This window comes from Panthera leo, chromosome A2 (assembly GCF_018350215.1).
Source record: "Panthera leo isolate Ple1 chromosome A2, P.leo_Ple1_pat1.1, whole genome shotgun sequence".
NCBI classification, from domain to species: Eukaryota; Metazoa; Chordata; class Mammalia; order Carnivora; family Felidae; genus Panthera; species Panthera leo.
The window spans coordinates 15214971-15240535 of record NC_056680.1 but is presented as its reverse complement, the minus strand read 5'-3'; the positions used below and the strand labels follow the sequence as shown (position 1 = coordinate 15240535).

At 50.9% G+C, this 25565-nt stretch overlaps 1 protein-coding gene across 5 annotated transcripts in view; it reads right to left on the bottom strand.

Annotated features, from left to right (window-relative positions):
• LARS2 (leucyl-tRNA synthetase 2, mitochondrial) overlaps positions 1 to 25565 on the bottom strand; it is a 176734-nt gene that overhangs the window by 10089 nt on the left and 141080 nt on the right. For all 5 annotated transcript variants that reach the window (XR_006199811.1, XM_042929069.1, XM_042929070.1 and 2 more), the window contains 5 exons: positions 20359 to 20459; positions 17331 to 17513; positions 15729 to 15898; positions 13498 to 13575; positions 9973 to 10084 (listed from right to left, as the gene is read on the bottom strand). Coding sequence is in view for 4 of the 5 variants with exons in the window: in XM_042929069.1 (XP_042785003.1) it covers positions 9973 to 10084; positions 13498 to 13575; positions 15729 to 15898; positions 17331 to 17513; positions 20359 to 20459 (644 nt within the window). In the remaining variant the exon portion in view is untranslated. The remainder of the gene's footprint in view (positions 1 to 9972; positions 10085 to 13497; positions 13576 to 15728; positions 15899 to 17330; positions 17514 to 20358; positions 20460 to 25565) is intronic.

Sequence of the window (25565 nt, the reverse complement as noted above, 5' to 3'; positions counted from 1 at the left end):
ACCCTCCCCTGTTCATGCTCTGTCTCTCTCTGTCTCAAAAATAAACGTTAAAAAAAATAAAATCGTAATTAATTAGAGAGCCTGGGTGGCTCAGTCCGTTAAGCGTCCGACTTCAGCTCAGGTCATGGTCTCATGGCTTGTGAGTTTGAGGCCCGCGTAGGGCTCTGTGCTGACAGCTCAGAGCCCCCTTAAGATCTTCTGCCCTCCCTCTGTCTCTGCCCCTCCCCTGCACGTGTGTGCGCTCCTTCTCTCTCTCTCTCAAAAGTAAATAAACGTTTAAAGAATAAATAAATAAAATAGTGATTAATTTCATGGGAAAGGATGATATACAATAGCACACATAACACGACTCGAGTTTTAGTAAATGTTTATACGAACGGACAAAAGGTCACAGGGAATGGAACACAATACCAGCAGTGACTGTATCTGGGAGGTGGGAGCACAGGTGATCTTTCTTTCTTGAAAAATTTTTTCTTAACATTTGTTTATTTTTTGAGAGACAGAGACAGAGCGTGAGTGGGGGAGGGGCAGAGAGAGAAGGGGAGACACAGAAACCGAAGCAGGCTCCAGGCTCCGAAATGTCAGCACAGAGCCCGATGCGGGGCTCGAACTCAGGAACCACGGGATCATGACCTGAGCCGAAGTCGGATGCTTAACCGACTGAGCTCCCCAGGGGCCCGCTTTCTTTTAATGTGTTAACAGATTCTCTACCAAAAACATTGAATACTTCAGTAATTTGAAAGGGTATTTTGAAATGAAGGTTTCCCACACTGTGAGATCAGTTCAAGATTTTTCTTCTGTTTTTTTCTAATTTTTTTTGTCTTTTTATTTTTTTACCTTTTAAAATTTATTAGTTATTTGAGAGAGACACAGACAGCACAAGTGGGGGAGGGGCAGAGAGAGAGAGAGGATCCCAAGCAGTCACAGCACTGCCAGCACAGGGCCGGACGCGGGGCTCGAACTCGCGTAATTGTGAGCCAAAACCAAGAGTCAGAAGCTTAACTGGCTGAACCACCCAGGTGCCCCTCTTCTGGTTTCTTTCTAGCGTTTCTCTGTGTTCCCCGTTGAATCAGCTGTGCCTTCTTTTGTGGGTAACGTGAAAGAACATTACACGGTCAAGTTTCCAACCCTGGTTGGTAGAGTCAACCTCCCCTTCCCTATCGGTTTGTGATTTTTCTTTTACAATACCCTGTAGTCGGGATGGTTTCTGGATTCTCCAAAGCTCTTACAAGTAGCTCTCAAAGTGGCCGTCCGCCATTCGGTAGAGCTCGGCCAGAGCGTGGACCAACGTGCGGCTTCCTCGAGAGGGTCGTGCTCCTGAAAGAAGCTGGTCGGCCTACCCCCCGATGTGTGCGTAGAGGCAGAGGTGATCCACCTTGGAAGCTCAAGCTGCTTATCTCCTCGTGGGTTGTCACAGCCGGTTCCCAGACCGGCCCCGGGTCCACGGCTCACTCTGGAGCGGCGCTGACCCATTCTACTCCGGGCACCTCTGTCGTGATTCTTGTGCTGGTATCGAGCACTTATGTGTTGCTTACTGTATGTTTGACTCTCTGGCACTCTTGCTGTAACCCCGTGCTGCCAGTCGGTCTGAGGGAAGTGAACGCCTGCCAGAGTCTGAGAATCGAGCGGCATCAAAGATGTATTCCTGGGGCCCAGCTGGCCCCTGTGCCCCGGGGTTCCAGCACTTGCCGATGGACCTACTCCATTCCTGACAGATGTGCGTTTTGGCCGAAGCCGAAAGGAGCTTCCTGCTTGTTCCTCAGAAGGGGTGCTATTATGACTCCTATCTAAATACAAGACAGAGGTCACAGGAGGGAGATAATCACGTCTTTATTTTAGCAGGCTGGCCCAGTCTGCCTTGTCCTGTGACCCAGCTGCAGCGGGACGGATTCCAGACCCTCCGCATGGTAATTGTACAGGATGCCTGGGAGATGAAAGGGCCTCGGACACAAATGTTCTGGGCAGAAGCTGTTACAAATTCCACAATAAAAAAAAATGAGGAAGCCCGGCCTTCCTGGAGCGATCAGGATGCTTATTTATAGCAGCCTGGGTCCCTGCCAGGGTTTCCCTATAGACAGGGGTGGGGCCATCCTGCTCAGCGGGGAGGAACAGAAACTCCCGGCGGGTTCTAGGCCCTGTTTTTGCCTCTCTACTCTTTAGGGAGGTAAAAATACCCAACATTTGCATAGCAAAAACAATGGTTTCTTTACATGACACAGCCCGGGTCGAGAGCTGGCCTCTGGGTTAGCACCTGGACAAAGTCTGAACACTTTGGGAAGTGTCAAGGCCGTGGAGCACAAGGCTACCAAGCGGGGGCCGGCTGTTGCCTACGACCCACCCCCTTCCGACCCCTCCTCTGGGAGAGCTGTTGTCACCGACCTTCCAGGCAAGTGACCGAAACAGCGGAACCGAGCCTCCTCTCGTGCGCGGAGCACTGGCAAGGTCGCCACGCCGCCGTGGCACCCGGGAGCGAGTGCTGGGGCGGTCACGGTGTCTGTGGCCGGCGGCCTCTCTTGCTGGCCGTCACCAGGCCGCCTGCCACCCCGGCCCCGCGCTCTCACACACACGTAAGGGTGGGCTTGGGGACTCCATGGCCTCTGATCCCCACCGAGCCTCATCCAGCCCTGGCGATTCCAAGGAAATGGACAGGATGTGACGCCGCTAGATTTTGGCTTTTGCCCACAGAAGGGGTCCTGCTGACTTTCTTTTGAAATAAGACACTGACACGCACATGCGTATTCGTATGTAAAATGCCCTCAGACCATCAGTGAGAACTTACTCTCCTTTACAACGGACACACACACACACACACACACACACACACACACGATGTGTACGTTTGTAATTTTGTTGAAATTGAGGAACATAACACATACGTGTGGCAAAATGCTACACTACACTATTTTACAGCCACTTTTACGAGGAAAAATGGATCCGTGGCGGCAGCCTGCGGCTTTGAGGGTTGCGAGTTACTTCGGAACGCCTAAGCGGGGGGGCACAGGGTCACCTTGCTGTGACCTCACAATTAAGGTGCTGATGAAAGACCTGAAGCTTCCACAAGGTAAAGCCTGAGGCAGGAGTCCAGACAGAAACCTCCCTGTGCAACCATAAAAATGGCCGGAAGAACAGAAACAGAGAGCTTACCGCCGCATTTTAAGTAACTCGTAGTTTGGACAAGAGGCTAACCCCAAAGCAGCACAAAATAATAGCAAAAGAAAAACCACCCAAATGACTTACAGAGCCTTCGTAGGGTGGGACACAATGTGGCTGGTAAGAAAAGAATGGGTACACCCGCCCGTGTCGATACAGAATGCCAACATCTGCATAGAAACAGATACACATTTCACGGATTACATGCATGGAGTTCTAGTGTCAGATTAAATTCTTTTTTATTTGAAGCTTATTGATTTATTTTGAGAGAGAGCATGAGTGGAGGAGGGGCTGAGAGAGAAAGAGAGAGAGAGAGAGAGAGAGAGAGAGAGAGAGAGAATCCCAAGCAGGCTCTGCACTGTCAGCAAAGAGCCCATGTGGGGCTTGAACTCATGAACCGTGAGATCACGACCTGACCTCAACCGACTGAGCCACCCAGGTGCCCCCTTGTGTTCTCCTTTTCATGGCCACCACCCCCACCCTCTGCCCAGTCCCTAACCCCCTGGCAACCACTACTGTGTTTTCTCTCTATATAAATTAGTTATTTTGAGAACGTTATGTATAAATGGACTCAGTATATAACCTTTTGAGATTGACTTTTTTCACCCAGCATAATCCCCTTGGGATCCATGCACGCTGTTGCCGGTTAGAAAAGTCATTTTTCAGGATGATGAAATTAGATCTCCAACCAGAGTACCACCAAGAAGCTCCCTGGTGGGTGACTTTCTGCCTTTTTACTGTCCACCACCAAAGGAAACCTTGTGTCCTTCGTCTGGAAACAGTATCAGTGACTCCAAATACACAAAATTTCCCTAAGCGAGCAGCCACCACCCCTTGTCTGGATTAGGACAATACCCTATTATGGTACACAAAAGAGAACTGTGTAAATTCAGATGTGGTATCTTGAGCTTCTTAGATCCAAAACTTCAGGAAGGAAAAAAGATTTCCTCATCCTGTTACAGCTTTCTCCCACTGCCAAGACATTGGTTCTGTTTCCTACTGAAGGTCTTCACTGGCTCTTGAAGGGACTGGTAGGGGACTATTCAAGCTCCTCTGAAATGTTTCCTTTTTATCCACAGCGATGGCGGCCATTTAGCCCACAGGGCTCCGGACCTCCCCTAGGGGACCGGTCTCAATTCTGCTGCTCTCTGGGAGAGAACCTGTCCTGTGAAAATCTGCTTCTCTAGGGAACTCTGGGAAATGGCCATTTCTGACCATCCCGCCCCTCGCCGCGTTCCCTTTTATAGCCATTCTGAGTTACCTTCCAAAGATGCGGGAATGAAACCTGAAGCCAACGTGGAAGCTGAGTTTTCTAGAACAGACACGTGCGTGTGAAAACCGTGCAAAGCCTTGGCTCAAGAATGACCGGTGGTGTGAGATGACAATAAAGAAGCCCCTCGCGACACAGGGCTTCTGTCTGCAAAGGACTTCCCACACCTGGAGACGCTGGCCCTCTTTAGTTCTGGGAGGGCCGGGGAGGGGTCACATCTCCATTCTCTCCTGAGGGCACCTGACCCGCGCCTGTGAGTCAATGACCAGACTGCCACACCAGGTGCGGGGACTCCTCACTTGACTACGTTATGGCCCCTGCTGCTCATTCAGAGGGGGCCACACACACACAGGGGGGAGAGCCCGGAGACAACGGCTTCCCATTACTTCTTTGAATTAAAAAAAACAAAATTAGGGGGCACCTGGGTGGCTTAGTCGGTTGAGTCTGACTCTTGATTTCGGCTCCGGTCACGATCTCACGGTTCGTGTGTTTGAGCCCCGCGCGGAGCTCTGTGCTGACAGCACGGGGCCCAGTTGGGAGTCTCTCTCTCTCTCTTTCTCCTGCTCTTGTGTGCACACACACGCTCTCTCTCTCTCGAAATAAATTAACAAACATTAAAAACAAAAACAAAAACACAATTAGTTGCCATGAATTTGTAAAGCTTGAGGGAAGACCTTAACCAGAAGGCCCTCGCCAGCTCTCCCACAGATGCCCCAGAACGGAGCGTGGCACATAATACACGCTCTATAAACCGACTGAATGAAACACTGTAGCAAAACTAAGATTCAAGCTATACGTACTTGTAACACAGCTCACAAAAGCCACGTGTGCTGTGTAGGGAGAATCACGGAGCAAGGTCTAGAACAGGCGTTTCTATCCTAATACTTTAGCATATGTCTGTTGAGGATCCTGTCGCAAAGCTGAAGGACAGACTGGCAGGGCCACGCCCACAGTGCATACTCGTATCCTAAGACCTGCCGGGTAGGGAGGGGGCCCTGGGGAGAGTAGATCCGGTCTGCCCCCTCCCCCGGGCAATGCAACTGAAGGGGGACCCAAGGAGGGGGTTTCGGCAAATCCCACTGACTTTACTCTTTTGTGGGAGAAATGAAATGAGGGAGGAAAACAGAGAATGCGGGACAAAGAAGGTAAAAGAAAGAGACATGTATATTCCAGGATAAGAGGGAGTTTATTGCAAGTTAGACTGGTTTGCTTTAGCAAAGGAAGACTAGGAAAGAGTGAACAGCACACCATTTAAAAAACGTAATGCGGTCGCCAATGCTAAATGAAAGAGCCAGGTTTCCTTCCCCAGGAGATAAGAAAAGGCTGCATAATACGGCAACAGCATAGCAGGGCCTGTACCAAACTCCCTTTGGGGCACTCTGTCTATTCTGCAAAGAACGGGCAAACGACTCATCCTTTATAGTCTGTTCTAAGACAAGGCAAAACACAGAAGGAAACCAACACAATTCATCAGGTGAAGTCGGTGAAACCCTCATTTCTAAACCTGACCACGCCTACTGAGAAAGGCTGGTCTTCCTCAGGAGAATAACGGCCAATTTCTAAATAAAACTCTAGCAGATAGAATTTAACGGTATGTTAAGTCCACAACACCATGGTCAAGAGAAATCCATCCCAGGAGAGCTTAATATTAGGCAATCGATTAACTGGACCTAAGTCATATCAAAGGGGCAGAGGGGGAAGTTAAAAGCAAATGATACAAACACCTTAACACTGGAAGAATGGATGTTAAGTAAAATACAGCTCCCACTCCGAATATCAGTTCTGGAAAACAAGGACGGAAAGCTGTTTCCTTAACATTACAGGGAATATCTATCCTCAACCCACAGCCAACATCAAGCCCAACAGGGAAGCGTGAGTTTCCTTGCTTAAAAAAATTTTTTTTTTTTAATGTTTATTTATTTTTGAGAGACAGAGACAGAATGCGAGTGGGTTAGGGGCAGAGAGGGAGAGGGAGACACAGCATCACAAGCAGGCTCCAGGCTCTGAGCTGTCGGCACAGAACCCGATGCGGGGCTCGAACTCACAGACCGTGAGATCATGACCTGAGTCCAAGTCGGATGTTTAGCTGATTGAGCCACCCAGGCGCCCCGCATTAGTTCCCTTTCCTTCTGGAAGTGAGACAGGGCTGTCTGGCACCAGCATTCTTGAACGACCTGTAGGGTTTTCTAAGCAGTACGTACACACACGGAGACCTTTCTAACCATTAGAAAGGAAGACAATACTTATCCTTATTTGCTGATCACAGCATCCTAAAAAATCTAAGAGGATTTTAGCCCTTACACAACGTATGAGAAATTGGAAGGGAATCTGGGTCAGAGAATAAGTACGCAAATAAATTTTAAAAATTACACGCCAGCCATTACCAGTCAAAAATTGTAGAAGAAAAAATATTGCAGTCACAAGAGTGTGGACAAAATACAAGAACAACGACAACAAAAAACCCACTTGAGAATAATCTTAAGAAATGCATGGGACTGGGCACCTGGGTGGCTCAGTTGGTTAAACATCTGACTTCAGCTCAGGTGATGATCTCACGGTTGGTGAGTTCAAGCCCCACATCCCCTACATCAGGCTCTCTGCTGTCACCGCATAGCTCACTTCAGATCCTCTGTCTTCCCCCCCGCCCCACCCCCCGCCCTCTCTCTGCCCCTCTCCTGCTCTCTCAAAAATGAACATTTAAAAAAAAAAAAATGCACAGGAGTTACATGAAAAAAACTACAAAACTTGACTCAGCACAAAGGAAGTCTAGAATAAAGGGCCAGACAAGGGCAGGGGTGCCTGGCTGGCTCAGTCGGTAGAGTGTGGGACTCTTGATCTTAGGGTTGTGAGTTTGAGCCCCATGTTGGGTGGAGAGATTACTTAAAAATAAAATTTAAAGAAAATGAGGGAGGGTAGGGACAGATCAGATGGAAGTCTGGAAGGGGTAAAAATGTGAGACCTTCCCAAATTAATTCTAGGTTTAGCCAAATTTCAATCAAGATCCAAGCATTTTAATAATAAAATCAGGGGCACCTGGGTGGCTCAGTCAGTTAAGCGTCCCACTTCAGCTCAGGTCACGATCTCACGGTTTGTGGGTTCGAGCCCCGCGTCGGGCTCTGTGCTGGCAGCTCGGAGCCGGGAGCCTGCTTTGGATTTTGTGTCTCGTTCCCTCTCTGTCCCTACCCCACTAGTGCTCTGTCTCTCTCTTTCTCAAAAATGAATAAACATTAAAAAAATTATACCAGAGTTCTATTGAGAAGAAAAAACAGGTGAGAGGAGCTAAAAAAATTATGAAAAAGAAATGAAGGGAGGCTAGCCCACCAGATGTTAAAACCGTATGGAAAAATCCAATAATTAAATCAGTGAAACAGAACATATGCTTGAAAAACAGGCGTGGAGTGGAAACGGGGATAACTTTTCAGGAAAATAATCTGGCGACATACATCAAGAGTCTTAAAAACATTCCTAACCTTCCCGCTTCAAGGACATCCTGTGAAGCGGGAACACAGATTTACACACAGAATTGTCCACAGTGGATGATGGGAACGAGTGTTACACACGTGACTGGAACAGTTACCAAAGTCATGCCTGTGGACAATTAATGCAGTCATGAAAAACGTTTACGGGTTAAAAAAAAAAAAAAAAATCAAAATGTTGACAGATGTGTCTCATTTTCAAACTAGAAATACTCGGAAGTGAATTTTTTGCTAACCAGGGGAAACCTCATCGGAGGAAGCCCGTGTAGAGGGCGGCCGAGCTGTGTCGCACACTCCGTCTTGAGTCCGTCCCCGCAGGCCACACTAGGCCTCTGACACTGAGGCCGAGGCCCGGGGGCCCGAGCCCCTCTAAGACTTAACCACCCACACTGGCCACGGAAGGCGTACGGCCCCGACGCTCACCCTCGCGGCAGCCAAGGCTCAGCGAGGGTGTCACTCAGGATTTCCAGGGGACGGAGTGGGCCCAGGCGGGGCTGTTCCAGCATGCGGGATGAGTTTACCACAGAGGCACTGCAAAGTCCTTGCAAAACACCGGGAATCGTGACGGATGCTCTCGTCCGAGCAGCTTCGCCAGCGCTCCAGAGAATTTTTGGAAGCTGATCTGAAAATGCGTCTCAAAAGCCTTAGTATTTTGGGGCGCCCCGGTGGCTCAGTCGGTTGAGCATCCGGCTCCGGCTCAGGTCACGATCTCACGGTTTGTGGGTTCGAGCCCCACGTCAGGCTCGCGGCTGTCAGCACAGGGCCCGCTTCCGATCCCCTGCCCCCCTCCCGCTTGCGCTCTCTCAAGGGGTATTTTATGTTCCTTCTGAGCAAGCATTATGTCTAGATATGTGTTTAAGGAAATGATTTTGCATGTGGACACAAACATAGCTGTTCAACTTTTAAAATGATATTGTATAATTATAAGTGGTCTAAGTGTCCAAAAATCAAAAATGGGAACCCACGATGAACCTCATATACCACCTGAAGAGGTAATCCCGTATCAAAATTAACAAAAAATAGAGATGAGTACAAGGAAAAGAAAGAATTAACTACCGAAGGCAGCTTAGTGTGAAGAATGTTTAAATTATTTCTTTTTTAACTTTTTTTTTTTTTTTTTTTTTTGAGACAGAGAGAGACAAAGCATGAACGGGGGAGGGTCAGAGAGAGGGAGACACAGAATCTGAAACAGGCTCCAGGCTCTGAGCTGTCAGCACAGAGCCCGACGCGGGATTCAAACTCACGGACCGCGAGATCATGACCTGAGCCGAAGTCGGCCGCTTAACCGACTGAGCCACCCAGGCGCCCCTAAATTATTTCTTAAAAGGAGAGGACGTAAGTATTTCTAGCGATAGCCTTTGAGAATGACCAATGGGCCCTGAAAAACGTTTTCATGGGGCTGCCTTACGAGAGGAAAAGTGCATGAGGTCCTGCCTTAGGCTTTCATGTGAGGGCCAGGTCTTAACAGCAGAGGGCCACAGTCCCCCCGCTTGCCCGCACATCAGAATCACCGAGCAGGTGGTTAAAAACAGGCCCTCCAGTCACTCCCCAAGGCTCCAGAACTAGGACCTCCAAGGGGGGTGGGAGGGGCAGAGGCTTCTGCAGCTGATTCACCTGAGCCTCGGGCAGGGGGACACGCCTCGGTGCCCAGTTCAGCAATAATGGGCTGCTGGAGAGCCTGAATCCCCGTCTAAGCAACTAAGGTTTAGATCCGCAACCATAATTCCAGGTGCCCTGCTCTCCATCCATAAAGTGGGACTAAACCCGAGTTTCCACCTTAAAAAGATAACATGGGGTCATGGTATAGGGAGAGCGGGACACTGAGTTCCGCGGTGATGCCAATATTCCCATTCGTCTGGGCACAGAGTGCCGAAGCGGAGAAGTGTCCTCCCCTTTGGCGGGGGTGACCACGCAGAAGTCCCACCACTCCCACCACAAGACAGAGGGGTCCCAGGTACGGATGCCAAATGTCGGACCCCACGCCTGAGGACATCTGAGCCCCGGGTCGTGTTCAAGAAGAGGCTGGAGCACATCCTGGTTAGCAGTAACGGGTCAGACGAGGACACGCCCACCTACCTGCCCAGAGCTCCGAGGTGATGTGAGGGGCCATCGGGGCAGCCATCACGGTCAGGGCACACACAGCGTCCTCGAACTCGGGGCTGTGGAGAACGACTCTCTGCGAGGCTTGCTGGGGAAGAGAAAAGAACAATGTGAGAACACCGAGGCACACAGAATAAGCCTGGGGAAGGAAGGCCATCCATGTATCTGAAGTCCAGAGACACAGGCAGGCAAGCAGCAACCCTCCTGGCCATCCGTTTGCTCTGGACGAAGAATGTCCCCCATCTAACCCTAGTATGACAAGGAGGGCAGCAGCAGCAACAGCAAAGACACCACTCTTAACTGAGCACGTACTACGCCCTCAGTCTGAGGCTGACTCATCTGATTCCTACAGCTACCGCTGGGGGGCAGTGTTCTTCCCCCCACCTGGCGGATGAAGCAGCTAAGGGTCATGGGGGGAGAGTAACCTGCCCCCAGGTAGGTGGTTAACCAAGCAACGCAGCTCCCACGAGCATCCAGCTTTGTCTGAAATCAGAGTTCAACGCCTAGCTGCTCTGCTGGGTTTCCCAGGTGCTTCGGAGCCCGTGAAACACGCACACGGACTTGCTCACGGGTTTCGCAACGTGCAAATGTCTAGCACAGGGGTCCCTCTGCCCCCTCGGGGGTCTCAGGGGTCCTCCTTCTATTAAACAGCTTTGCCAGTTACTGTAAACACCCAGTTTCTTCCTGCAGTGCAGCTAGCCAGGTGACCCAGCCACGTGCCCATCTAATTTACGGGGTACCCACCCTATGCTGGACTTTGGGGATAAAACGTCCAGAAAGGTACAGTCTCTGCCCTCAAGGGGTTTACTATCAACCGGGGAGACAAGTGACAGAGGAATTAAGGGTGTCACAGGGTGCAGGGGAGGGACGGCGGTGAGCAAAGCAGGGTGTGAACTGGCGAGTGTGGTCCAAGGACAGCGGGGAAGGAGAGGGGCCATCCCGACGTGGCTGTGGGAAGGACATCACTGAGCTTCCCAGAGGCTGGCGGTTGTCGAGGCACGCTGGGCGAGTCCCGATAAAAACCAGCCTGGTGAGATGGTGGCACTCCAGTCTACGTTCACAAAACAATTGTGACAAAAACAATTTTGGTTTAATTTTACGATGTTTGCTAAAATTAAAAGGAGGAAGCCCCCATGATATATATTTTGCTAGGTAGAGAGAGGCCAAAAATACTCTACATTTAAAAAAAATTTTTAAGTTTATTTTTGAGAGAGAGAGAGAGAGAGAGAGAGAGAGAGCACGAATGGGGGAGGGGCAGAGAGAGAGGGAGACACAGAATCCGAAACAGGCTCCAGGCTCTGAGCTGTCAGCACAGAGCCCGATGTGGGGCCTGAACCCACGAGACGAGAGATCATGACCTGAGCCTAAGTTGGATGCTTAACTGACTGAGCTACCCAGAAGCCCCCCACAAAATACTGTACATTTAAAAAAATGTTTATATATTTATATGGGGGGGGGGGGGGCTTGTGCTGGGGAGGGGCAGAGAGGGAGAGAGAGAATCCTAAGCAGGCTCCATGCTGTCAGCACAGAGCCCGATGCGGTGCTCGATCCCACAAACCGCGAGATCATGACCTGAGCTGAAATCGAGAGTTGGATGCTCAACCGAATGAGCCACCCAGGCGCCCCTATACATTAAAAAAAAAAAAAAAAAGCCTCTATGATCTTTGCAAAACAGCCTAAGAGATTGGAATCTAATTCCACGGGTGAGGGTACAGAGAGAGTCAACCAGAAGGGCTGCAGATGGAACTGTCAGCGAGTAGGCATTTCATTTTTAATTTCTTTTTTCTATAATATTTGCCATTTTTTCCCAATTAAAAAAATCACACACACTCGGCAAAGAAAATTTCGGAAACGCGAAATCACTCATGCGTTGTCCATCCAACCTAGAAGAAAACTGATGTATTTTATCCCGGTCTCCAAAAATGCAAAAATACGGGACTTTCCACATCTGCCCATATGCCCTTTGGCTTGACTGGAGTTGTTATCACATAGACACTTTTGTATCGTGTGTTCTTCCTTGCTGTTGTATCACGAACAGTTTCTGAAACTAAGTATTCCTGGAAAGCACAGTGTGAATGGCGGTGGTGTATTTCCTTCTCATTGATACGACGGGAGTCATTTCCCGATTTTCCCTTCTGAGGACAGCTGGGGTTCTATGTCTCCGTGACTGCGAGTCGCTGGCCAGTGGGCACCCCTGAATCAAAGGACATAAACAACTGCAGGACTACTGACCTCAAAGTCAAAGCGCTTCCTGGAGAAGTTACATCAACCATGGCCACTGCTGATGTGTGACACCGTCTCACTGCCTTTGTAATAGCACAGACTTTATGTTAAAAAGTCTCCACAAATTTGATAGGCAAAAAAAAAAAAAAAAAAATAGCACTGCGTTTTTAATTTGCATTTCACGATAATTAGTGAGGCAAATACTTTCTTCTGCCAAGTTTACGGGTTATTTCTATCTTACCTTCTGTGAATTACCTCCTTTCACCTCCTTTGACTGCTTTTAGGTTAGGTATTTCATATTCGTATGTGAAGGGCTCTTTATATATTGAGAATCTTAAGCCTTATGTCCGATATTTTTGTTATAAAATGTTTTCCCCAGTTTTTATCTACCTTTGAATGTGGCATGTTTTAACACAGTAAAAATGGTAAGTTTTACGCAGTCATGGATTTGTCACTAAACGACCAGACACGTCATCTAACCTCCCTGGGCGTCAAGTCCTCATAGGCAAACCATGGTGGGGGGGGGCAGGAGGGAGGGGAGTCGTTGGGCGAGAGAATTTTTTTTTTAAGTTTATTTATTTTGAGAGAGAGAGAGAGAGGGAGAGAGAGAGAGCACGAAAGTGGGGGAAGGGGCAGAGAGGGAAAGGAAGAGAGAGGATCCCAAGCTGGCTCTGCAGGGGGTTTGAACCCACAACCTGAGCCTGATGCAGGAGGGTTTGAACCCACAAACCGTGAGATCATGACATGAGCTGAAGTCAGCGCTTAACCGACTGGGCCACCCAGGTGTCCCCCTCCCTTTTTTTAAAGTTATTTTGGGCCCATCTTTAAGAACCTTCCAGCTGTAGGTGCGCCTGGGTGGCTTGGTCGGTTGAGCGTCCGACTTTGGCTCAGGTCATGATCTCACGGTCCGTGAGTTCGAGCCCCACGTCGGGCTCTGTGCTGACAGCCCAGAGCCTGGAGCCTGTTTCGGATTCTGTGTCTCCCTCTCTCTCTGCCCCTCCCCTGTTCATGCTCTGTCTCTCTCCATCTCAAAAATAAATAAACGTTAAAAAAAAAAAATTAAAAAAAAAAAAAAAAAGAACCTTCCAGCTCTAAAACTAGGTTGTGACTATGGGAAAAAAAAATGCTTCTTTAAGATAAGAGAGCCGCACCGAGGGGATAATACCACGGTGCTGCTCTCTGTCCGCAACCCGGCACCCTGCAGGCCACCTCAGCATGTGGCGGGAAGCCACCTGCCCTCCTGTGCTATCAGCAGATGAGAACAAGAGGGCCACTTACCAGGAGGGCATTGCTGAATCCCATCAGCTGAGAGATTGCCGAGTTCAGTGAGAAGTCCTCTGTGAAATGGGCGGTCACCTATCGGTAAAAGTTGAATTATACACTTTCTTCAACATCTCTTTAAGCTTTCCACCAAAAACCAGCACAACACGACAACGACAAAACAAACGGACGACCCCAAAAATGTGACCTGCATGAAGCTTGCAAAGGTATTTACAAATGGATTCACTGTCTCGAATAATCACGATAATGTTTCATCGGCACAAAGATTTTTTAAATCGGGGTCAATGCCGTTTCCACTACTCAGCACCCCGCTCCCCCACATCTGGGCCGTGCTGGTCCTCGCAGTGGGGACTTTAAACGCTGCTAACGAGCCGAGCAGGAGGCAGGACCCGCTGATGAGGAGGCCTCAAAACAACAGTGGACCGGAGATGGGGTGAAGGATGTCGCTCCTCTGTGGCTCCGTGACTTTCATTCACAATAAAGGTTATTAAGAGACAGGAGAAGGTGAGTTTTGCATTTTCAAATGTGGACTCAACATAAAAACACTAATAGGACTTGTCAGCTTCTTCCTGTTTGTGCGTTTTTCAATTTTGACCATGGCCAAGAATATAGAAAAACAACACATCTAAGGATGTTAAGAGTTTCCAACTTGTTTAAGTGACCCGGTTCTATGATCTGACAGAACCGAAGAATGTGCCAGATCCAGAGAGGAAATATGTGGTATGAAAACAATCATTCAGGCACCACTCACATCATGGAATTCAATTCCATGAGCTCTGTTTCTCTGCACTAGAGAAGAGGGGACGGGAAAAAAGTTGAAGAAGTGTCACCGAATGAGACCATGCTGGGCCCAGAGCCTCATGAAAACCCTGTGCCTTCAATGTCATCAGTTACCAGAGTCCAGAAAAGTGACCTTGGCTGACTTTATAAGTTCAAATCAGCAATTCTAGAAAGGGAGAAAGAAAGAGATAAAGAGAGAAAAGAAAGGGAGAGAAAGAAAGAAAGAAAGAAAGAAAGAAAGAAAGAAAGAAAAGAAAGAAAGAAAGAAAAGAAGAGGGAGGGAGGAAGGGAAAGAAAGGAAGGAAGGAAGGAAGGAAGGAAAGGGAGGAAGGGAGAGAGGGAGGAAAGGAAGGAAAGGAAAGGAAAGGAAAGGAAAGGAAAGGAAAGAAGGGAGGAAGGGAAGGGAAGGGAAGGAGGGAGAAAGGAAGGAAAGGGGGGAAGGAGGGAAGAAGGAAGGAAGGGAGGGAGGGAGGGAGGGAGGGAGAGAGGGAGGGAGGAAGGGAAGGAAGGAAGGAGGGAAGGAGGGAAGGAAGGAAAGAAAGAAGGAAGGAAGGGGAGAAGAGAAGAGAAAAGAAAAGAAAAGGAAAGGAAAAGAAAAAAGGAAAGAAAAGAAAGGAAAGGAAAGGAAAAGAAAAGAAAAAAGGAAAGAAAAAAGAAAAGAAAGGAAAGGAAAGGAAAGGAAAGGAAAGGAAAGGAAAGGAAAGGAAAAGAAAAAAGGAAAGAAAAGGAAAGAGAAGAGAAGAGAAGAGAAGAGAAGAAAAGAAAAGAAAAGAAAAGAAAAGAAAAGAAAAGAAAAACTTCAGCCTAAGGAGTATTTGGGGTGTCTCGTACCCACTAAAAAATGCCTTTGGATCTCCTAAATGCCTTCTTTCAAAGACATGTGACATTTCTTTCCACAAAGTTCTTAAAAAGGCAAATGCCACGGTGTGGTAGCAAACTCCTAGATAAAACATTTAAAGGGATTTGTTATCAGTGAAGCATCTTTTAAAATGAATTCAGGGGCGCCTGGCTGGCTCGGTCAGTAAAGCACGCAGCTCTTGATCCCGGGGTCGGGAGTTCAAGCCCCACGCTGGGTGTGGAGATTTCTTACAAATAAAATCTTTAGAAAAGGAAAAATAAAATAATGGTGGCTTGGACAATAAAATATTATTCTCTAAGAAGGTAACACGAACAAATCGCGTGTGTGCAAAAGTGAAGCCACAAGAGCTCCCACAGACGCCGTGTGACAAAGTGCCTGGGCGCCCAAGTCCCCCCTCTGCCGGGCGTCTAGCCTGGAGGAGCCTGGTCTCTGGGCCTCAGCTCTGCCTCCATCTGTGGAGTGAGGAGGCCGAAGAGCGGTCTCTTCGGGCCCCTTTCAACCTTGAACCTGTGTTTCCGTTCGCCTCGCGTGTAATGCATCATCAGCGCTCCTGCCCCGAATGAACCAGCATCCCCGGAAAGTTCCTCACCTCAGAGATGACCGAGTTCTTGTGCTCCCAGAGCTTCCTGCCCTCGGCTCTCTCCTCGTTACTCAGCACTTGGGGCCGGGGAAGCGTCCCAGACGCCCTGGCCTCGATGAAGCGGGTCACCAAGGCCCACAGACGCTGTTGCCATCTTAGCACCCCGGGGAGGGCGTCAGCTGTTTCGAGCCGGGAAGCGAGAACGGGAAAGACACACGCACGAGTGACCGATCTAGTTGTGCCCCAGCCCAGAGACGCACTTGTGCGTCGAACACACACTTCGCGGCGCCCCGACGGAGTGACCCGAGGGCAGGTTGCAGGGGCCACCCTGGCTGGCGGAGTCCGGGAACTCAGACCGGCACCGACTCCGCCACATCCCAGGGCCCCAGGCGTTCAGAGCCCCGGACGGCAGGGCCCCTCAGAGTGGCCACCGACGGCCCCCGGCCCACGACAAGCTCAGAAACCTGGGCCAGGCTGTGCCTCGGTGCCCAGCTGCCCCGCTTCAGAAGGCCTGCGGTCACAAGGGTGTCCCCACAGAACCTAAGCCTCGGCACCTGCACTTTGTAGGTCCCCGGTGATTCCAACGCACCCAGTTCCGGGACCGGCACCCGTGACTACTGCTCCAGACCACACGTATCACTGGAAACGGCTCGCCGAGCAAGGCGGTGACGGGGGCGCCTGCGTGGCTCAGTCGGTTAAGCGTCTGACTTCGGCTCAGGTCACGATCTCGAGGCTCATGGGTTTGAGCCCCGCATCGGGCTCTGTGCTGACGGCCCTGAGGCTGGAGCCTGCTTTGGAGTCTGTGTCTCCCTCTCTCTCTGCCCCTCCCCCACTCGTTCTCTCGTTCTCTCTCTCTCTCCCCCCCACCCAAAAAATATCTATGTATTTTAAAAAGACAGTGATCCAGCACCTCTGACTTCTTTCCAGAGCGCGTGGGGCAGACCACAGGAAGAAAACTGAGTGACCACTGGACCGTTTATTCTGGGATAGCCAGATACCCTAGAAGATTCTACCTCATGCCCTTTCAGATCTAAACAGCTCTGGAGAGACAAATCTCCCCTAAGGGGGACGGGGCGGCGGCTGTGGGCGGTGGAGGAAGTCCCAGGTAACCCCAGGAGCAGGCCCCGGGCAGGGTTTTCTGGACTCATCCGCCAGAACAAACCTTTCAGGGCGGATCGAGAGGGGACTGACCTCCGTGGGCCACAGAGGGCCTCGGGGTTGCCTGGAAGCCAGCGTGGCTCCCAGGAAGTGTTCTCAGGAGGGGTCCTGGCGGAACCTGAGTCAGAACGCCACAGACTTGGCGGAGGCGGGTTCCTGGGCGCGGCCCCCCCCCGCCCCCCCCACCGCCCCAACACCGTCAGCGGGTCAGGGGTGAGGACTGGGAAGCCGCACTTGCTGCGAGCCTCCTCCAGTGACTGTGAGGCCCGTCACCTCCGGGGACGCTGGTCTGAGGACGGTACAGGATGCCGGACAGACCGCTCCTCGCTTCACGGGGCGGATTCCTAGAACCCTCGCTGCTGTCTTCGGCCAAGACGTTTCCTTCCTCGAAACTCCTTGGGCGACCGAGGGCGAGGACACGGGAGGCGGGCCGGGAAGGGGGAGGGGACTTACCCTTCACATCCCACAAGATATCCTTCTCGGGAGGGGCGGCGAAGAGGATGTACAGCCGGATGGTGTCGATGCCGTAACGCCCTACGACCTCCTGGGGGTCCACCCCGTTGTGTTTGGACTTGCTCATCTTCTCCCACGTCACCTCCACCGTCTCCTTCGTGTTTGCGTGAACAGGAACAGACCCTGGACACCAAAATCACACACGGGGACGGCACGTGCGGCTCGGAACGGGTTCCGCAACAGCACGTCCACTAAGAGCCATTAAAAGCGTCCGCTTGAAGAATCCCACTCATTCACTCGACACGCCTCTTTCTCCTCTTTCTCTCCCTCTGTGACACATCGTAGAAAATGTTTTTCTACGGGACGGGAAGGGAAGGCAAGGGAAGGCAAGGGAAGGCAAGGGAAGGCAAGGGAAGGCAAGGGAAGGCAAGGCAAGGGAAGGCAAGGGAAGGCAAGGGAAGGCAAGGGAAGGCAAGGGAAGGCAAGGGAAGGCAAGGGAAGGCAAGGGAAGGCAAGGGAAGGCAAGGGAAGGCAAGGGAAGGCAAGGGAAGGCAAGGGAAGGCAAGGGAAGGCAAGGCAAGGAAAGGGAAGGGAAGGAAAGGCAAGGCAAGGCAAGGGAAGGCAAGGCAAGGCAAGGCAAGGCAAGGCAAGGCAAGGCAAGGCAAGGCAAGGCAAGGCCCGCCGCGACCCATGAGCCCTTCCCTTCGGCAGCACGTGGCACAGTCAGGGCGGCCCGCACCAGCTTCTTCGCAACCACAGAGCAAGACAAAGCAACGTCCCGCTTTCTCAAAGTAAACTAGTTACATGCAGAAGGCAAAGTAAAAACAGGGTAACAGAGGCCCACACGTTCTGCCGTCTCCTTCAGGGATTCGGGGTCTCCCCTGGAAGTCGGCAGCTGACTGGTCAGGGTCTCAAGAGCAGCAAAGCGCCCCGAGAGGTCACGTCAGTCACCGAAAACATGCTCTCGCACCATCGGGACCCGCGGGCTCACCTCACCGGGCTCTTGTTGAATGCGGTGTGCCCTGTGGTGCCTGCCCGCCACGGCCTGCTGTCCCGGAGTGTCTCCTCCCCACCCACACACCACTGGGCCAGACAAGGCCTTACATGGCTAGGTTTGGATGAGGTGAGCGTGTGGCTGAGCCCCGGGGGCTGGGACAAGGAAGGACATCTGGGAAGGCTAAGGGCTCTCCCAGGAACCGCAACTAAGAGACAGAAGCTCCCGTTTCAATGTTGTTGGGCGCTGGAACCATAAAGTCCTAAGGAGATGGGGCAGGACGTGGCATCACGGGTCCCCGAGGTCACCTTGTAACCTGAAGTCAGGGGGAACAGAAGCCCAGCCTGGAGGAGGAGGGAGAACAGGGCAGAAGAACAGAGAGGAGGAGGAAGAGCAAACAGGGGCGGGGAAGGAGAGAAGAGAAAGTTCTAGGCCCGGCATCTGGGTGGCGCCTGGGGACTGCCTGCACGCGGCGAGGCCCGGCTGGAGCCCCTACAGCTGGCTTCGGGTGATATCCCTACGTCCTGTGTCCACCTGCCTTTGGGCGTGTTTTCTGTTCCTTCTAGACAAGCACTCCCAGCTCTGACCGCAACCAAAGTCCCAAGGGGCCGATGTGTGTACCCAAAAGCTAACTCCGCAGAAGCACGTCCATTAAGGAGAGGGAATGCTGGCCTCGCTGACCCAAGTGTTTTTTTCGAGGGGGCAAGTCCACGTGGGAAGGGAAAAGGAGCTCACAACACTGCCTGGCCCCATGACATCAGAGCAGAGGGAGACTGAAGTTGCTGTATCCAGGCTGCAGTGAGGCTCAGGGAACCACTGCTTCCGTTTACCCTGCACGCCTCCTCCGGGCTTAGCTACTCTTTCCAGCACTACTGTGCAACTTACGAAAGAGGCATCTATCCGGGCACAACAGTTGAGAAGTTAGAAAAAGGTGCCCTCTCTTGGCAAATGTGGCCCTGAGGTATATGGTTTGGCAAGAGGCTGGATCTCGGGCCCTGCTCACCCCCTAGGCTGGGTGCCTTTGAGCAGTGCACCAACTGCACAGCCGTACAACGGCAGCCCTGCCCATAACACAGAGAGCACTTCACTAACAACTGAAATTTATATGTCCCCTGGATTTGGCTTCTTTCTCCTCTGGTCCCTGTTGGAGAAATATTGTCAATTTCTTTTCAAGCTTTTTTTCCGTCCCACGGACCATTCCAAACCCTGATAAATTACTGCATAATTAGGTAATTCCGTTGATGGCTTCCACCTAAACCTTCTCTCTAGTGTTTGGTTTGGAAGGCTGCCTACCATTAGGGGGTTGTTGGGTTTACATGATCTCATCCATTGTGCACTGGGTTTTCTAAACGTAATGGCCAGAGTTCTGGGGTTTTCTCACAGTTGCCCCTCTGTCTCCCCACCCCCCCCTCCATTTTCTAACATGTCATTGATTTCAAGGGTATGCTGGGTGCACACGACATCCTCACCGTGCCACCTAAAGATCTGGCAAGAGGAACTACCCCTGAGGAAGAGTGAAAACACAGACGGCAGCAGAAAGCCTCGGGAGCACTGAAAGAAGAGGGAGGTCCAGCGATCGGGGAGAGGTGCTCCACAGGGAAGTGCTGGGTGGGGCTGCTCCGGGGTTCCGACACGTGCCTAGAGACCACCTAGAGAGAAACGCTGGGAGTGTCCCAGGCTTGGAAGAGTGTCTCTTGAACCTGGGGACTCTGTCCCTGAGACGGGCTGTCAAACACAAGCAAGGGCACGAGGTGATGCCGGGGCTGACTCTGTTGTGTACAAATGAAAACCCTTCCAGAAGCGAACGGACAGCGGATGGGGCTGGGGCTGAGGAGCAGGTGGCCATCCCAGCCCCAGCCTTCAGAGGGCACTGGCCACCAGGCACGGCAGGCCTGGAGACCTGAGACCCACGGGGCCCTCTCCGGGATTTCCCACCCCACCGAGGCCCGGGCGAGCACCTGCTTTTGTCAATGGCTCTCAGGCCTGGCCTCGTTCTCCCCGAGTACCTAGAAGGGACCGATGGGCCATTCTCACCTGTGAGATCTACTTCCTCTCTCTGTAGATATTGTCCAGACGGCAGGCGGAATGTCTGCCCCTTGATAAGGCCTTGGGCCAGCAGCTTATGAAAAGGCTCTCTGAGAAAAGATAAAGGGAAAAGAAATCGATTGGTAGGGATTTGAAGCATCCAGAAGACAGCAATAGAAGCCTTTCCGGCTGATGGATAGAGACAACTGCTCTTCATAAAAGCAGGTAGTCTGGCCAATGCCACTTGGAAATCCAACTGGAGCAAACAGCTCCTTATAAAGAAGTGACTGAGAACATTAAGTCAGATCGGCAGGTGTTAGCTACTTTCTACTTGTCGAAGTGGAAAGAACACTAGGCTTCAGATTCGGAAGGCCTGGATTTGAATCTCTCTCCTCCTCAATGAATTCTATGAGCCAAGGCAAGTCCCTTACTTGTTCTTAACATCAGTTTGCTTATCTGAAAAGTGGAAACACTAAAAATCTGTCAAAGGCTTGTTGGTAAGATTACAGTAAATGATTGCATGAAAATACTTGTGAATTTTATTTTATTTTTAAATTTGCTGCAGTTCTTTTTAAAAAAAGTTTTTAATGTGTATTTGTATTTGAGAGAGAGAAAGAGAAAGAGAGAGCACAAGCAGGGGAGGGGCAGAGAGAGAGGAAGACAGAGTCCAAAAGGCTCTGAGCTGTCAGCACACAGCCCGACACGAGGCTCGAACTCATGAGCTGTGAGATCATGACCTGAGCTGAAGTCAGACGCTCAACCGACTGAGCCACCCAGGGGCCCCACCCCCTCCCCCGGCTTTTTTTTTTTTTTTTTAAGTTTATTTATTCTGAGAGAGACAGAGAGAGTACGCAAGCAGGGGAGGGGCAGAGAGAGATGAGAACAGAAGATCCAAAGCAGGCTCCGTGCTGAGAGCAGAGGGGCCTGATACGGAGCTCAAACTCACGAACCGTGAGATCATGACCTGAGCCGAAGACCGACACTTAACTGACTGAGCCACCCGGGTACCCCAATACTTGGAAATTTTAAAGAACACTAATGTCAGCTACAGGCCGAGTCCAGCGTCAGGAGGGGTTCGAGGGGACACAGGGAGGTTTAAGTCGGGGCTCTGCTCAAGCAGGCTGCTTTTCCATCAACCTTGTACACAGTGACCACTTACATTCTTAAAAAAAAAAACAACACTGACTCCTACAGATTAACCACGCATATAGACTTTCTGTTCAAATTCAAACATGAACCTCCTCTTTTTAGGCCTACCCCCCTCTGAGGAGGTGGTTGTTATTAATAGCATGGTAAATACACCTGGAAACGTCTGGAAACTTTTCTGAATGCCTATGTGTATATACATATATATAGTTTTGTATAATTTTGGCAGGTTTAAATAGATCATAATTTACATATATGACTCTGGTATTTCATTTAACTATATGAATGGATTTTCCACAACAGTCCATATAGACCTATCTCAGTTTTTTTCCTTTTGTAATTGTTTTCACTTTTTGTTTTATTATTATTATTATTATTATTATTTATATAATTTATTGTCAAGTTGGCTAACATACAGTGTATATACAGCGTGCTCTAGGTTTTGGGGGGTAGATTCCCATGATTCATCGCTTACATACAACACCCAGCGCTCATCCCAACAAGTGCCCTCCTCGATGCCCATCACCTATCTCACCGCCCCCCACCCCCATCAACACCCTGGGAAACAGTCTGGAGGTTCCTCAACAAATTAAAAATAGAACCTGCTACGACCCAGCAGTAGCACTACTAGGAATTTATTCAAAGGATGCAGGAGTGCGGATTCATTAGGGCACACGTACCCCAATGTTTATAGCAGAGCTTTCATCAGTAGTCAAATTATGGAAAGAGGCTCAGTTTTTTTAATGTTTATTTTTGAGAGACAGAGAGAGAGAAGGAGGCACGTGTGAGCGAGCAGGGGAGGGGCAGAGAGAGAGAGAGGGACAGAGGATCCGAAGCAGGCTCTGTGATAACAGCAGCAAGCCCAATGCAGGGCTCGAACTCCCAAACCGTGAGATCATGACTTGAGCCGAAGTCAGGGACTCAACCGACTGAGCCACGCAGGCGCCCCCAGACCTATCTCGGTTTTAAACGGCTCTCTAGTAGTCTGCGGTGCCCATGGGTTATAATTTGTTTATAGTGCCTGTTTCCTAAAAAAATGGTTTCAGTCACTTTTACTGGATGAATACTGCAATATAAACTTTTTCTCGGAAGGGGACAAGGACAGGCTGACCCTTACACTGAAATGACGGGGAAATGACGTGATTTCCGATTTGAAACGGTTTATTCTGAAGAAGCCACCTGATTCCGTTGTAAAGCACGAGAGCAAGAGCCATTCCAAACTCCAAGAACGATTTGCGGAGACATGTGCTGGTAACGCGCGCGCGTTCCGTATCTGTTGAGAGGTAGGCACGTTTGGCGGGAGCCACGTTCTTCCCAAGCATCACCAGCCGCACGATGCACCTTTCAACAGACAAACCCGTGGGTGCTTCAAGGTCACTGACGCGAGGCGGCTGTTATTGAGAAGTTCAAAAAAACCACACGACCTCAGAGGCCCAGCAGACTGCAAGTGTTGTTCTGGCGTCGTAGGTAGGAGCTGGCTTGGTCAAGTTAACAGGACCCTTGTCCAACGGCTGTGCGGACAGGTGCGGTTTAGGGGAAACGTGCCAGGAGATTCAGGGGGTAGCACGGGATAGACCGACCGGAAAAGAGATGAGGGCCAGTTCGGAAAAAGGGATTCTCAGCCTTCATATTTTAAAATCTCAGGAGTGTATGCTGCGTATACATGCAGGCACATGCAGGATGAGGGTGGTGGTGAGGGATTTTCTTACCCTTTTTTTTTGCCCAATACGGGCCTCGATTGCACCATGGTGACATCGGACCCGGAATCAACAGCCGGACGCTCAACCAACCGAGCCGCCCAGGCTCCCTGAGGTATTTTCCACGGTGGAAAAGACCCACTATGCATAACCTTCAAGTCGAATGTTACACAATTGTGCAAATTATTCAGTGTTATTATTGAGCGTCACAGGGGCCATCCGGCATGCTCCCATGTTAATTTGGAACAAACCCCACGTGTGCACAGAAGTCATCGTATCATCGTCCAGCCTCTAAAACCCATCTTAATAATAGACCCATTCGACTCAGAAGGCTGCCTTCCTCCCACCACGCTCATGACATTCCACGGGCAAAGTCACGTTGGCAGAATGGCATCCTTTGGTGCCACGGTTCACGTCCCATCAAGACTCCTAGGAAATAGGAGTCTTTTGTACAGAAAAACAGGACAAATTATTTAACAATCAAATGCCCTTGGATCTTACACTGCATTTGAATAACTAAGCGCCTTGAAGGGAGAGCAGTCGTGTCTGCGGCTTCCCGGAACACCTGCACAAACGCCACAGGGACCTGTGTCCTCGGGCGACGCAGGCTTTATCCAGAGCAGGCCGGGGTTCTGATGCCCAAGGACCCCCGTCTGCATTCTCCTCAGGAAGCTCAGAGAACCGCACCCCACAGACTGAGCGCGGGGTTTCCTCTGCCATCAGCCCTGTTTACCTGCCTGGTGTCTCTGACACTTTAAACCCACTTGCTTGTTCCTCGCAGAGGTCACGCGCACGCTTGGCTGTCCCCAGAACGGGTCACGCTCCCCAGGATCAGGTGCCCCCTGGCAGGAATGCTGTCTCAGCCTGCGTTCCCCGGGGAAGCCAGGACTCGCCCTGCACCTCTGAACTCAGGCATTCCGTTTTCTGGGTGGCCGCTTCTGTCCCCTGCACACGTCCCCAGGCCCTCGTTTGTATCCCGTGGCGTCTGGGACACACCACGTGAGAAGCGTGTCCGGGCTGTGCCGTGATTACAACGTAAAGACCAGTCCACATCCGGCCCTACGCCCATCACGGTAAGGACTTTTACTCCCTTGGTCTTCCCTCTGTCCCCGGCACTGAGTGCTGTGCCCAACAGGCAAGCTCAAAACAACAACAACAACAAAAAGGAGACGTGGTGAAAATGTGGACAGGTGAATGAACTCATAAATATGCACATGCAGACAAAAGGACGGTGGGACACAGGTGGAAGACGCCGGTGGCTGCTGTTGCTGGCTCTGGAAGCCACCTTTGCCTTCCATCCGATTCCAGGATTTTAACCCCATCCCATTCGCTCTACGGCAACAGTTTTAAAACAAAATCAAGTCATATGGCCACTTTTTATTGGGCAGGTCAAGAAACAGACTGGACACAAACACACTCGAAAGCACCAGGCACACGGAGCCAGTATTCCCCAAGGAAGGGCTGCCCCCGCCAAGCTTCGCGGAGCATCGGTGGGGTCCACGGGGCTGATCTGCGCCTGCACTCAGGGTGCACCGGGTCACCTCTCAGGCTGGAATCTTCCTCAGATTAGTTTTTCATGCTGCAGCCTCACAGGAAAGAGAAACAAAACAAAAACAAACAGACCGTTGCTTTCTCTCCTCGGTGCCTGGTGCCAGTGGGATGAATTTCTGTTACTGCCTGCACGAGTTTTTGAGATTTTTCCTTTCCTTTCCCACTCTGAGTGCAACGGCTTTGGTAGCTCTTAGGGGAAATTAAAAATCAGGGTGGAAGGAGGGAGGGACTAATCTGGATCCCAAAGACAAAGCTGAGCAGTATGGTGACAATCCACAGAGCTTTTAGCCTCCAGAGGGGGCCGGAGCGGGGTGGGGGGGGGGGGGGTGGTGAGAACCCAGGAATCCTGTTCTGGCCTCTGCAGGTTATCAGGTGGCTCGATGCTGCCACCTTCTGGGAACGGACGGCACTGCACCTGCCAGCACGTGGCCCTACTTTCCAGAGGCTCTTCGGGGCCCCATGGGTTCCAATTCTTCTTCTTCTTGTTTTTTTAAGTAAACTTCGAAATAAAGTGCTGCGCACATATCGAAAAGTACACGGATCCTGGGAGTAAAACCTGATGAATCTTCACAACATAAGCACACCTGTGATGGCCACAGAGCGTGACCAACCTCCCAAAGGCCCCACCTCCCCACTGCCGGTCACCGCTGGTCACCACCAGCCTGGCCGCTGACACCATCGATTAGTTCTGCCTGTTTCAAAACCACTTCTAACCCTTTCCAGGTGAGGGCGAGGGATCCCAGGGGCCTGTACACATTGGAGGCTGTCCCCAGAGCTGGCCGTTGGCGGTGTGTCCGGTGTGGTCCCGGCAGCTGGGCCCGG